Source organism: Labeo rohita, unplaced genomic scaffold (assembly GCF_022985175.1).
Source record: "Labeo rohita strain BAU-BD-2019 unplaced genomic scaffold, IGBB_LRoh.1.0 scaffold_123, whole genome shotgun sequence".
NCBI lineage: Eukaryota > Metazoa > Chordata > Actinopteri > Cypriniformes > Cyprinidae > Labeo > Labeo rohita.
In genome coordinates, this window is record NW_026127373.1 from 149,428 (window position 1) to 163,466 (window position 14,039).

Sequence of the window (14,039 nt, forward strand, 5' to 3'; positions counted from 1 at the left end):
GTGTCTGACTGTCATTCTTCTCATTCTCAAGTCTTGTCATGAAAACCAGTTTAACTTGTTTTGTAAAAGTGAAAGAGATTTAAGAGCTGCTGTTCAACACGACAGTTCAGGAGAAATATATAGAACGATCTACAAATATAATATAAGGTGAGTGTTTCATCTTTCTTTAGTTGTTTTCATGTGTGAGATTCATCTAATGATGTGTCATTGGTCACTTTAATGTTGTGCTGAAGTCATTTTGATGATTTCATTTCAATCTCTTCATGTCGTGATCAAACAGATGATCGAGTGAGTCTTTGTCAGTGAATCACAGAAAGCTGCTCATTCTGATCTTGTTGTTCACATGCTGTGAAATCACTGTTTATTAGTGAGTTTGTGATTTTCAAACAGTATTTCTTATTGTGCGCTCTTCACTCTTTGAAACAGAAACTATCACTCAACCGTTTCATGTGTCTTCTGGCAGTTTTGATCTTATACTGTGTCCATATGCTAAACTTTATAAGAGACTATTAGAGTTATTCAGTAACACAGCTTTCATATTTGTGGGTGTTTGAGTGATCATGTTAGTGTAAGTGTTTTAATCAGTGCTAATGTGTGTGTGCTCCCAGCATGCATTGCAGCATGAATAATGTATGCAGCTGAATTGTTCTTACATATAGTTTTTCCTACTATATACGTATTGCTGTTTATTTTTGCAGTGAATTTGTAGCAGCTTGTTTGGTGATGTACAGAGTTAATCATTTTATATGAGTATTTTGTTGAGGTTTGTATAAAGTCAAAGACTGAGAAAAACTTTGCAAGAAGATTTTTTTTTCTGCAATATTTTAATTTCACTATTAATTGGTTTCATTAGTGAAACAGAAAAACAAAGGTTGATTCCTGGTATCAGAGCCCTGGAATGGTTCCACAAAACAACAACACTGACCCACATCATTCAAACTGAAAGCATTTTCTATAAACAATTAATTTTTGTTTGATTGTGTAGTTCATTGTCTCGACTTGCTACTTCTGGCTTCTATCTAGTTGTGAAGCATTTCTTCCAAACCCTTGTGAGTTAGCACCTGATATTTGTTGTATTTGTACGATAATTTTGATGTTTGTATGACGTACAATCAACAATGAAAAAATCCCATAAAGTATGATAATTTCAGAATTTTGTGACACTTCAAATGATGGTCATTGTAATCATAGGGCTTCTATACTCAGTGATCTAGCTGTGGATCCACGTCTACCATCATGATCATGAGGAGAATGTGAACATGGTGTTACCAATGTCTTTCATCTCATCTCACGTTACGTCTTCTCAGCCAGTCTTCCTGGAGAAAGACTCTCTCTCTCACATGCACAAGTAAATATTCCTGCTGTACTTACGTCACTTATTTACAAGATGAGGTTTTTAATTTAGCAAAAAAATATAGAAAATGAGTGCTGAAAGGGAAGGTGAGGACAGCGGAGAAACGAAGAGGAAGGCAAAGTCACACACACACACACACACACACATAAATATAACAGAAATTTTCCCTGTAAAAAATGGTAATCTACTGCCAGCTGTGGTTGCCAGCATCATACTGTAAAAATACGGTGTGCTACTGTTTTTCAAATTAACAGCTAAATAAAGTTTTGTCAGCTACAGTATACAACTGAAATTTACAAGCATATATATTTTAAATGTCATACTATTCACTACTATTATGCTGCTTGAAAGTTTGTGAACCCTTTAGAATTTTCTTCATTTCTGCATAAATAAAACACAAAACATCATCAGATTTTCACACAAGTTCTGAAAGTTGACAAAGAGAACCCAGTCAAACAAACAAGACAAAAATATATACTTTGTCATTTAGTTATTGAGAAAAATGTCAGTGTTAAATATTTGCGAGTATCTGGTGTGACCAATTTTTGAAGCAATAACTGCAGGTAACGTTTTTTGTAACTGCTGATCAGTCACTTGAACCCTGTGAAATTGATGGGTTTCCTCCCAAGAACTGCTGCTTCAGGTCCATCAACAACATTTTAATTAGATTAAGGTCCGGACTCTCCAAAACATTACCTTTGTTCTTGTTTAATCATTTTTTGGTATAATGACTTGTGCGCTTGTGGTTGTTGTCTTGCTGCATGGCCCACTTTCTCTTTAGATTTGAGCTCATGGACAGATGTCCTGACATTTTTCTTTAGAATTTGCTGGTATAATTCAGAATTTATTGTTCCATCAATGATGGCAAGTCGCCCTGGCCCAGATGCAGCAAAATAGGCCCAAACCATGATACTACCACCACCATGTTTCACAGATGGGATAAGGTTCTTCTTATGCTGGAATGCAGTGTTTTTCTTTCTTCAAACATAACACGTTTTATTTAAACCAAAGGTTATATTTTGGTCTCATCCAATAGCATTTCTCCAACAGCCTTCTGACTTGTCTGCATGATCTTTATCAGGCTGCAGACAGGCAGCAGTGTTTTTTGGAGAGTTGTGTCTTTCTCCTTGCAACCCTGCCATGCACACCATGGTTGTTTATTGTTCTCCTGATGATGGACTCTTGAACTTCAACATTAACCAATGTGAGAAAGGCCTTTAGTTGCTCAGAAGTTATCCTGGGGTTCTTTGCAACCTCGGAAACCATTACACATCTTTCTTTTGAGTGATCTTTGTTGGTCGACCACTTCTGGGGAGGGGAACTGTGGTCTTGAATTTCCTCCATTTGTACACAGTCTGTCTGACTGTGGATTTGTGGAGTCCAAACTCTTTAGAGACGGTTTTGTAACCTTTTCCAGCCGGATGAGCAACAACAACTCTTTTTCTGAAGTCCTCAGAGATCTGCTTTGTTTGTGCCATGATTCACTTCCACAAACAGATCAGACTTTAACAGATCCCTGTTCTTTCAATAAAACAGGGCATAAATTGACACCTAATTTTCGTCCTATTGACTGAAAACACTTCTGAACAGATTGACTCTAATTTCATCTTCAATTTAACTGCTAATCCTAGAGATGTTATTTATAGAGCACAGTTAAAACAATGCAAAGTTGACCAATGTGTTGTACAATAGCAAACTAATAAAACTGAGAGCAACATCACAGAAAAAAAGGAGTAAAAAAAGAATAATAAATAAATAAGCAAATAAAATGAACATCAAGAACAAGAGCCACTTTGTTTGATCAATGTGATGATGGGACTCTAACAAATAAAATCATCTGAACCCAATTTGATATAAAGTGATTTCAACACTTTGGAGCCACCACTGAAAATGCCCGGTCACCACTCAGTTTAGATGCTTAGATTCCTTTGAGATTTGTGTACATGTAAAAAGTCAGTTAAATAAGAGGGTGCCAGATTTTGTAGAACTTTATATACTAAAATAGGTCGTTTAAAATCAACCTTGTAGCGAATTGGAAGCCAATGTAAAGTAGCTAAAATAGGTATATGCTGGTGTTTACGAGCACCCATCAGTAATCTAGCAGCAGCAATCTGCACTAATTGTAAGCGAGTTAACAGCGATTGGCTCACACCCGCATACAGAGAGTTACAGTAGTCCAGTCTTACAGAAATAAAAGCATGGATGAGCTTTTCAAGATTGTTAGGTGACAGAAACTGTTTTACCTTATCTAGTAATCTCAAATGAAAAAAAAAAAAAAAAAAAAACAAAACTTAACCACCGAGTTAATCTGTTTATCAAATTTCATAGAGACATCAAACTGATCCCCGAGATTCTTAACTGTTGATTTACAGAAAGGAGCCAAGTTATCCCATTATACCTCAAAATTACAGCATTCTGGTAAGTAACTAAAGCATCCTGAAAATTTTCGTATGACACCTGTAACTTATCCTTCCACCTGCGCTCTGGTCTGCTACAAGCTTGTCTCAAATCACGTGTAACCTGGTTTAACCAAGGATCAGACTTAGTCTTACCACTCTTAGCCCTTAACAGGGCTATAGAGTTTAGGTGTAAGTAGCATGCTGAGAACTGAAGAATCCAATTGCAGAATTTATTATAAACAACAGCAAGCAAACACGATGAAACAGGCAGAGGGTCAATAACCGGAAAGGCAGGTACAACACATAAACGTAATCCAGGCAGCAGAGAGATAAAGCAGGCAGTGGGTCAAAACCAATTTTCAGTCCAGAAACAGCAAACAATCCAATAGGGGTAATCCGTAAACTCAGTAGTCCATAAACAAAGCAAGATAGCAACAGGTAATCCAACAGGGAAATATAACAAACGCTCGGTAAGGCAGGTGAACTGGCAATACTTCGCAAAGAAGTGAGCACATGGTGAGTCCTTAAATAGTGACAAACAGGAAGTAACAATAGAAGCAGCAGAGGGAGCATGCAAGCAGTACTGGGGTGAGGGCTCCCTCTGCTGGCTTGGCGTTACATTAGGATAGAGTAGCATGTAGAACTGAATATATCAAAAGCTGCATTTACATCACAAGAGCCATCAAGAACAGCAAAAATGATTCGGAAAATAAGGTTTTAAACCTCTCAGGATATTTCTGAAGTGATTCAATTTGTTTGAGTGAAAACAATTTTCATTGTACTTCCTGCAATTACACTCTCTAATTTTTGGTCCTTTGGCCTAATAATCTGACATCAGATGAAATAAACATCATTCCACAGTCATCTTTTAATGTTACTCAGATAAAGTTTAGGAAAATGTGCAGGGTTTAGTAAAATTATAAGAAGTGTAAGTAGTAGTCTAAATAATTTAAGACTACTTATAAAGAAATTGAGAACAGTTTTCTGGGAATGCATTTTTCAGAATAACAAACCAGATCAGAGTGTGTGAGTGTGTGTGGGTGCATGAGTGTGTGTGTGTGTGTGTGTGTGTGTGTGTGACAGTCATTCTTCTCATTATTATGTGTTGTCACGAAAACCAGTTTAACTTGTTCTGTAGAAGTGAAAAAGATTTAGGAGCGGCTGTTCAGCATGACAGTTGAGAGGAGGAAATAGAAAAGATCTACAAATATAATTTAAGTGATTGTTTTATCTTTTTTAGTTGTTTTATGTGCAAGTGTCTTATGATGTATCATTGGTCACTTTGTGTGTTTCTGAGACTTAAATGTTGTGTTTTTAGTCTTGAAAAATGAATTTGACATTTTAGTGGCCTCATTGTTTGTACTGAAAAAAAAAATCACTTAAAAAATGTATTGAATTAGTCCACACAACAAGAACATCATTCAACATTCATTTATGTAACATTTAATTTCCTTTCTTTTAACAAAATGACCCTGTGACGGGGTGGTAACTGATGTGACGGGGTGGTATGGACAAGTCATGTACACCATATGTAGGCCTGCTTCTTGTTCTCTGCGTGTCCATTCATTAATAATCCTAACTGTGCACTACCTTGACCGGCTTTCTCTTTTCTCTTCTTGTTCTGCTTCCTCCACTTTTTATGCAGCTGATGATGGTGAGTGATGAGTGACTGAAAGAGATATGAGTGAGTAATGAGTGAGTGAGCGAAACAGGGTAGTGTTAACAATAAATAATAATAAAATAAGTTGATTAGCCTACATTAGAATCCTTGATTTCACACATCCTCACATTCAAACAGGAAGCAGAACCACCCCATTACATCCCTTACCACCACATCACAATAAAACATGATGGCCTGGTAAATTCATCCCAAAATTGCTGTGAATCTCTCATGTGATCAAGTTCCACACCTACATGCATTCAATCTGAAATATAATTTTCTTTGCATTAATCTATCTATTCTGCATGATGGGGTGGTTGGTTTAAGCTTGACGTACCCTGCCTGACATGAAAAAAGCAACAAATACACAAAGTAAAATAATGTCAGTACAAGCCTACTTTAGTTCTTGGTGGCTACCAGGGCTTAAATGATGTCATTTCTGCATTGTGATGTCATTTAAGGCAACAGTACATTATTTACAGCCAAAACAAGTTAGTGTGACAGGGTGGTAAATCAAAATGAGTGGAATGACTCTTAAGAGTCTCTTTGTGTCATGATCAAACAGATGATTAAGTGAATCTTTGTCAGTGAATCACAGAAAACTGCTCATCGTGATATTGCTGTTGCATGCTGTGAAATCACTGTTTATTAGCGAGTCTGTTTTTTTTTTTTTTTTTAGATGGTATTTTTTATTGTGCACTCTTCACTCTTTGAAAAAGAAACTAACAGTCAACAGCTTCATGCAACTGCTGACAGTTTTGATCTTGTATGCATATATATATAAAATGTATAGACAGGTATGAGATGTATAAGATGTATAAATGTGTCTAGATCCAGGCCAGGGCCCATATTCACACAACATTTTATCTTACCACTAACTATTTATCTTCTCCTAAATAGCAGTAAAAAAGTTTTTAGCTTAGAAGTTTTCTCTTAAAACCTATTCACAAAGCTACTGAGACAAACTTTTACTAAGGAACAGAGAGAAGTCTTAAGCTGAGAGTAAGGGCGGGGTTGACCTTGTTGCTATGGATGATGTCAGCATGCTCATTAACTATGCACACAGTGATTGGCTGATGGGGGAGGGGTCTCTGTCACAGATTTATTCATAGAAATACTGTAGAGTATAAAAATGTTGCTACATTCAAATAAAGATTTATTTATATGTTCAGATAATTGTCAGAATCTCATATGTGTGCTTCTCATAATCAATTAGCAGATATGCATATAAACACCCTTTAATTAACAGAGTAGAATAATCATGGCTGACAGTAATATGTGCAAATGTAAAAGAAAACCGAACTGGATACAGTAACACTTTATAATATCGTTCAGTTGTATGTCATTTATAAGTGATCAGTTAATGATTAAAAAAAAAAAAAATTGCAAAACATTCATAAACATTTAATAAGTGATATGCTAACAATTTGTTTATGTTTTGTTAATTTATTTACAGGTCACTTACAAGTAATCAGTTAATGATGAATTAATCATTTACAAAACATCACTACGCATTCATAAATTATTAATAAGTGATATATTAGTATTTTTTTAATCTATGTTTTGTAAGTTATAAATCATTTACAGATGATTAGATAATAAGTCAAGTCAAGTCACCTTTATATAGTGCTTTTAACAATACATAATTGTGACAAAGTGGCTGTACAGTATTAAATAGGAAATAGTGCATCAATAATGCAAAATGGCAACAGTAAACACTCAGTTTTCTGTTAAACGCAGTTCATCATTGAATTCAATGATGTCATCATCCAGCTCAGTTCAGTTCAAATAGTATATGATATCGTTTGAAAAATAAGTGTCCCCAACTAAGCAAGCAAGAGGCGACAGCGGCAAGGAATCAAAACTCCATCAGTGACAAAATGGAGAAAAAAACCTTGGGAGAAACCAGGCTCAGTCGGGGGGCCAGTTCTCCTCTGGCCAGACACAGAGGACTCACCAGGTCCCGTGGTCTTGTGCCGACGGCTGTCTAGGTGATGAGGTTTCTGGGGCTCATCTAGTCGATGTGGTCTCCGCTGACATTCAGGGCTGTAGAGATCGTCTCTACAGCTGATCCACCGTCTGGGCTGGGTACGGACTGGATCCGGGGGACTGCAATGACCATCTGATCTGGATACGGACTGGATCTGGTGGTTAAGGTGACCTCGGAATAAAAAAAGAAACAAGACTAATATTACTGTACATGCCATTCTTCTTATGAGGCACTGAGTACATCGGGTGTTATGGGAAGTGTTCCCGGTTCCGGTTGACCTAATTAGTGCAGCCTAACAATCCTTTAACGGATTTGAATTACAGAAATATGTTGATGTGTTATGTGTAAGCCAGGTTAAAGAGATGGGTCTCTAATAATGAGATAATGAGAGATGAGCTAATAATGAACTAATAATTTACAAAAAATGACTATACGTTCACAAATAATATGTTAACAATTTACAAATACATTCAATTTGATTGAATAGCCAGCTTAATCAACTGTATTTAATCTTGCATCTGTCAGGACCACTTTCGTCAAAGATAACTGTTAGTTAGCATTCAGTTTAGATTGGTGGTATGGTTCTGTTATGGGCAGGAATCCCTCATCCTTCCATGAAGCCTAGCATGGTTAAGAGCAGGGAGAGCAGCGATCTGGTCTGTTTAGACATGACAGACATTCAGCAGGACAAAGTCAAAAGCATCTCAGAGAAGTACATTAGAGCTGAATTTGAGGCTTGAGGAGGTGAATTTATAGTCAAGGTCTGATATGAAGTTATTCTTGTTGTGGTCTAGAAACCCAGTGCAGTCATGTGTTTAACCATGTTCTCTTTCAAATCTGAGGAAGATATCTTTAAACGCTACCTTTGATCAGAGTTTAGCTTAGAGCTTAAAAGATGTAACAGGGTCACAGGAAATGTCAAATTTAAAAATTGATAACATATTAATATTTCATTGAGGGCATATATTGTTGCAGTAATGTATTTATCATCTACACACATTTTGATTGGTCAGAACATTTTTATCTTCTTTTTATTCAGCTACAGTGACAGCCTTCATCCATATTAAGAACTTTCTGGATAAATCACTGCATTAATGCATCACAAAGTTTAGATGAATTTGGAACTGCTCTAAATAATGACTCCATTGAAGACTAGAGCTTTATATTGAAGGAAATTATTTATTTTTCAGTTTGTCTAAAGATGACAGTTGAAGTGTGGGTCCCATTATATATTAGGTGGCCTTAACTACTATGTACTTACATCATTTAATGCAATGCATTATTGTATACATACATGTTTTTTTTTTTAATACCTGAATGTAATTACATATATAATTACACTGTTGACCCATCCTTATAATTACACCTTAACCCACCCTTAAACCTACCCATATCACCAAACCTGTCCCTAACCTTACCTGTATGTCCAAATGCAAAACAGAAATCCTTATGCACACACAGAAGAAGACTGGCTGTAAAATGAGTCTCTGTGAGGAGAAAGAGGAGAAGGATGTTGTTCATGATCAGAATAAGACAGCAGCATCTCCAGGGCCAAGCTGTGTGTCTATGAGGAGTGATAGATCCATGACAGAACACCGAAACTTCAGTACCGGATCAGTGAACATTAACCCCAGGTGAGACAATAACCAGTGCTGGAGACAAGAGACAGTATTATATGAATTATAATCTCAATGATTTTATGCTTATTATCATTTTGAGCAGCATCTCCAGGGCCAAGTTGTGTGTCTATGAGGAGTGATGGATCCATGAAACACCGAAACTTCAGTACCGGATCAGTGACCAGGTGAGACAGTTGCTGTTTCCATCACCCTGATTTTATGCATATTTTGAAGTATCGTATCAGAAACAAGTGATGGAAACACTCACTTGAGGTGGTTTTTGACTTGTGCAGAGGTGTTATATATAAGTGTTAATGCAAATAACAGTATATGGAAACACATTCTGCAGATATATTTCTCCATCTGCATCAAAAAGGTGACTTTGCATGATGGGATGGCATAACCTGACTAAACAGCGGAACGTTCTTGTTGTTATGCTCATTCTTAAATGCCAGAGCAAAGTCTGTCTTCAAAGTATAGTTGCCTCCCAGAACTCTTTTACATGACTGTGCTCGCAAACAGCAGGCATCCACCTCTGTCTGCTCTCTCAGAGGTGCAAGTAATTTGATATATATGAAAATTATTACATAAAGTTACTTCTCCCTACTTTTTTGCCAGTTTATCAGGAAGTGACATTTTTGTTCTCACTGACTGGATGTAAATGGTTCTTATTCGCAAATGTTTTATACAATATACCAATTTTGCCCATAAGTTAAATTTGCAATTTTGGATGGAAACCAAAATTAGATTCACATATAATTTACTTTCCCCCTTGCCATCCAAGATGTTCATGTCTTTCTTTCTTCAGTCATAAAGAAATTATGTTTTTTGAGGAAAACATTTCAGCATTTTTCTCCATATAATGGACTGATATGGTGTCCCGAGTTTAAACTTCCAAAATGCAGTTTAAATGCGGCTTCACACGATCACAAATGTGGTTGTAAACCGAGAAAGAAGGGTCTTATCTAGCAAAACAATCAGTTATTTTCATTAAAAAAATACAATTTAAATACTTTTTAATCTCAAACGCTCGTCTTGTCTTACTCTCCCTGAACTCTGTGTATGCTGACTCAAGACAGTTAGGGTATGTCGAAAAACTCCAGTCATATTTTCTCCCTCAACTTCAAAAATCATTTAAAAATCATCCTACATCACTGCAGAAGTACCGACCCAGTCTTTGAAAAGTGAACATGCAAAGAAGATCAAACACCCTTAACAAAAAAGGTAAAACAGTGATATAAGATGATTTTGAAGTTGAGGGAGAACATGAGATGGGAGTTTTTCGACTGCAGTAAAATGAGTGTGAGACAGTATTTAATATCAAAGTTAGTATCTCAGAATGAACCCATATTTGAAATCATTGTCCTCTTTAACAAATGGCACCATAACTAAAGGCATATTATATTGTTTAACTATATTTTGAGCATCACCACAAATGTGTCCATCACAGAACACTCTCATCTGAATATGAACCAGCTGTATGAGAGTTGTTGGGAATCTTGTTTGAGTTTTCTGCAGTTCAGAGCATTTTATTCTCATCATTCATGAAGAACAGATGTGAGCTCAAGATCTCATAATTTTATAAATGCAGTGTTCGACAGTTAAAACAAACATGGAAAGACTCAGGATTTTTACTAAGTGTCATTTTAAGAATTAAGCTGGTTCTAGATGATCTTGGATCATTTCTGCATAAAAAAGTCTGTATTTCTGAGTCTGTATTAAAGCTGTTTATTGTGCCTCAGCTGGTCCAGAGAATGAAACACTTGGCTTTACTAGAAGATGTTTCTGCTCATGCTCATATTCATTCATTGTGTTATTGTTCTTGTTTCTACTATGTGAGAAAGAGATGATCAGACTGGACACTCACCGCAGGATACACCCCAACCAGATGATCAACTACAGAAAGTCAAAGACCAGCACAAAACCAGCATGAAGAACAAGTGTGAGAAATTATTTGAGGGAATGAAACTCCAGGAGAATGAAACCCTCCTGAACAGGATCTACACACAGCTCTACATCATAGAAGGAGAGAGAGGAGGAGTGAATGAAGAACATGAGGTTTTACAGATGGAGAAAACAGCCAGAACAAGACACTCACAAGACACTCCAATCGACTGCAATGACATCTTTAAAGTCTCATTTAAACCAGGATGTGAGAAGAAAGACCAAATCAAGACTGTTCTTACTAAAGGCATCGCTGGAATTGGAAAAACCGTCTCTGTGCAGAAGTTCATTCTGGACTGGGCCGAGGGAAAAGCCAATCAGGATGTAGATTTCATGTTTGTGGTTCCATTTCGAGAGCTGAACCTGATCCAAGATCATCAGTACAGTCTTCACAGACTTCTGCTGGACTTTCATCCTGAACTTCAAGATCTGGACTCTAAGATTTATGAGGAGTGTAAAGTTGTGTTCATCTTTGATGGTCTGGATGAAAGCAGAATCACACTGATGTTTTCAGATGATCAGAAAGTTTGTGATGTGACTGAGATTTCATCAGTGGGTGTGTTGATGTCAAACCTCATGAAAGGAGAGCTGCTTCCCTCTGCTCTCATCTGGATCACCTCCAGACCAGCAGCAGCCAATCAGATCCCCTCCAAATACATCAACCGTCTGACAGAAATTCAGGGATTCAATGAGTCTCAGAAGGAGGAATATTTCAGGAAGAGAATCAGTGACCAGCATCAAGCCAGCAGAATCATCTCACACATCAGAAGAGCAAGAAGCCTCCATATCATGTGCCACATCCCCGTCTTCTGCTGGATCTCATCCACTGTGCTTCAGAAGCTCCTGAAAGAAGATGTGAGTGCAGAAATCCCTCAAACTCTGACTGAAATGTACATCCACTTCCTGCTGATTCAGATCAACATGAGGAATCAGAAGTATGAAGAGAGACATCCAGAGAAACTCCTGCAGTCCAACAGAGAAGTGATTGTGAAACTTGCTGAAGTGGCTTTCAAACAGCTGATGAAGGGCAATGTGATGTTCTACGAGGAGGACCTGATTGAGAGTGGCATAGACATCACTGATGCCTCAGTGCATTCTGGGATTTGCACTGAGATCTTTAAGGAGGAGTCTGTGATTCATCAGAGGAAAGTCTACAGCTTCGTTCATTTGAGTGTTCAGGAGTTCCTTGGTGCTTTCTATGTGTTTTACTGCCATCTTGGGAAGAATATGGAGCCATTGCAGTGGTTTCAGAATTTAAATTATGAAAGACACCGATCTGAGAAAATCTCTTTGTATGAGCTACTAAAATCAGCAGTTAATAAAATTCTTCATAGTGAGAATGGACGTCTGGATCTGTTCCTGCGGTTCTTGCTGGGCATCTCACTGCAGTCCAATCAGAGACTCTTACAAAATCTACTGACACACACAGAGAACAGCTCAGAGAGCATCAGAAGAATCACACAGCACATTAAAGATGAGATCAAGAGAGAAGACTATAACATTAAAGTCTCCACTGAAAGATCCATCAATTTGTTCCTCTGTCTGCTGGAAGTGAAAGATCAGACTCTGTCCAGAGAGATTCAGAATTTTGTGAAATCAGACAAACACTCAGAGAAGAAACTCTCTGCTGCTCACTGCTCAACCATCACCTACATGTTTCAGATGTCAGAGGAGCCGCTGGATGAGCTGGACCTTATGAAATACAACACATCAGATGAGGGTAGAAGAAGGCTGATACCAGCTGTGATCAACTGCAAAAAAGCTCTGTGAGTGTTTATTCATGTTATCACAAAAGAGACAGATTTGTCTGTGAGGCTCAAGCTAATCTATCAGATTGTAAGGCTTATTTCTGTAACATTTATATATAAACCATTAATTTCTCATTCATAAGCACTGAAACAGATAAAGTATAAACAGTTGAAAGCACAGCTGTGTGGAAAGTGTTCACAACCATCTCACATTCAGAATTAAAAGCTCCAAACAAAATGTTAGTTAGTAATAAAAATACATTTGCTTTGAAGAAATATAAAAGACTAGAAAAGAAACCGAAGAAACACTGCTGCAATAAAAGCCAAAGAGATCTGTTATTCACGCTGCTCACCTTTAAGTTTAAAGGGCTTATTAGCTGCATTTTACTTTATTATTATTTTAGTTATACCATTCTAAAATAGAAAGAACTTGTACACACATGTATTTTGTCATACATGTATCTCAGGTTGATTTTTGAAGTGTGGATCTGTGCACACTCTAATTGCTAATACTGCCCACATCCATTGCACTTTGGCGAAGGATTCAGTCCAGAACTACAAACACAAATAAAACTACAAACATGGTGGATGTGCATGACCGGCGGTTAGGTAGAGATATTTAGAAGAAGGGTTTGAGTTACTAATAATCAACATTTAACCTGGTATATATATATATATATATATATATATTTATATATATATATCTGTGTAAGATATATATATATATATATATATATCTGATTGTTAAGTTTTATATGCATCATTATGCAGAAAATATGAGCAGAGTTTTTAGGCATTAAATCCCGCAACTCAATGTGCTACTTTTTTTTGGAAGTATTGCTGCATGATATACGGGTACTTAAAAAGTATTGTGATACCTTGCTTTTAAAAATGGTACGATTCCACATTTTACTACAACGGGTACTTTAAAAATGCATTTTAATAAGAGCCGTATTTCCGGAGTAAAACACTAGGATGAATAGACTGAAAGTAGCCTAGGTTAGTACACTTCGTCAAAACGTATGGACTAGTGTCTGTGAACATTAAGCTGCAAAATACTAAAGCTGCATGAATCATGCATGTTCTGCTGCATCAATATATGAGTACATGAACACATGAACATAATCTTTAGAACTGCTCTGAGAGCCACTTTATTAGCATTTTACAGTTTCTTTTGCAGAAAACTATCATCATATCATATAAACAGAAATCTAAAGGTCTTCACACCTACCAAAATAAAAAGAAAAGTATTTACCAGAATTTATTTATCAGAAAAATTATTTACCAGAATTTATTTACCAGAAAATTGTAAATACACAACACAG

The 14,039-nt window shown here is 36.8% G+C and overlaps 1 protein-coding gene and 1 long non-coding RNA gene across 2 annotated transcripts in view; both read left to right on the forward strand.

Annotated features, from left to right (window-relative positions):
* Positions 1 to 64: 64 nt before the first annotated feature.
* LOC127157883 (uncharacterized) lies at positions 65 to 9,037 on the forward strand. The gene is made up of 2 exons (XR_007826011.1): positions 65 to 147; positions 8,845 to 9,037. It is a non-coding gene; the product is annotated as an uncharacterized LOC127157883 (long non-coding RNA).
* Positions 9,038 to 9,125: 88 nt separating this feature from the next.
* Positions 9,126 to 14,039, forward strand: part of LOC127157881 (NACHT, LRR and PYD domains-containing protein 12) — a 36,572-nt gene continuing 31,658 nt past the window's right edge. The window contains exons 1-2 of the mRNA XM_051101075.1: positions 9,126 to 9,207; positions 10,867 to 12,732. Of these exons, the coding sequence (XP_050957032.1) occupies positions 9,152 to 9,207; positions 10,867 to 12,732 (1,922 nt within the window). The 5' untranslated portion in view covers positions 9,126 to 9,151. The remainder of the gene's footprint in view (positions 9,208 to 10,866; positions 12,733 to 14,039) is intronic.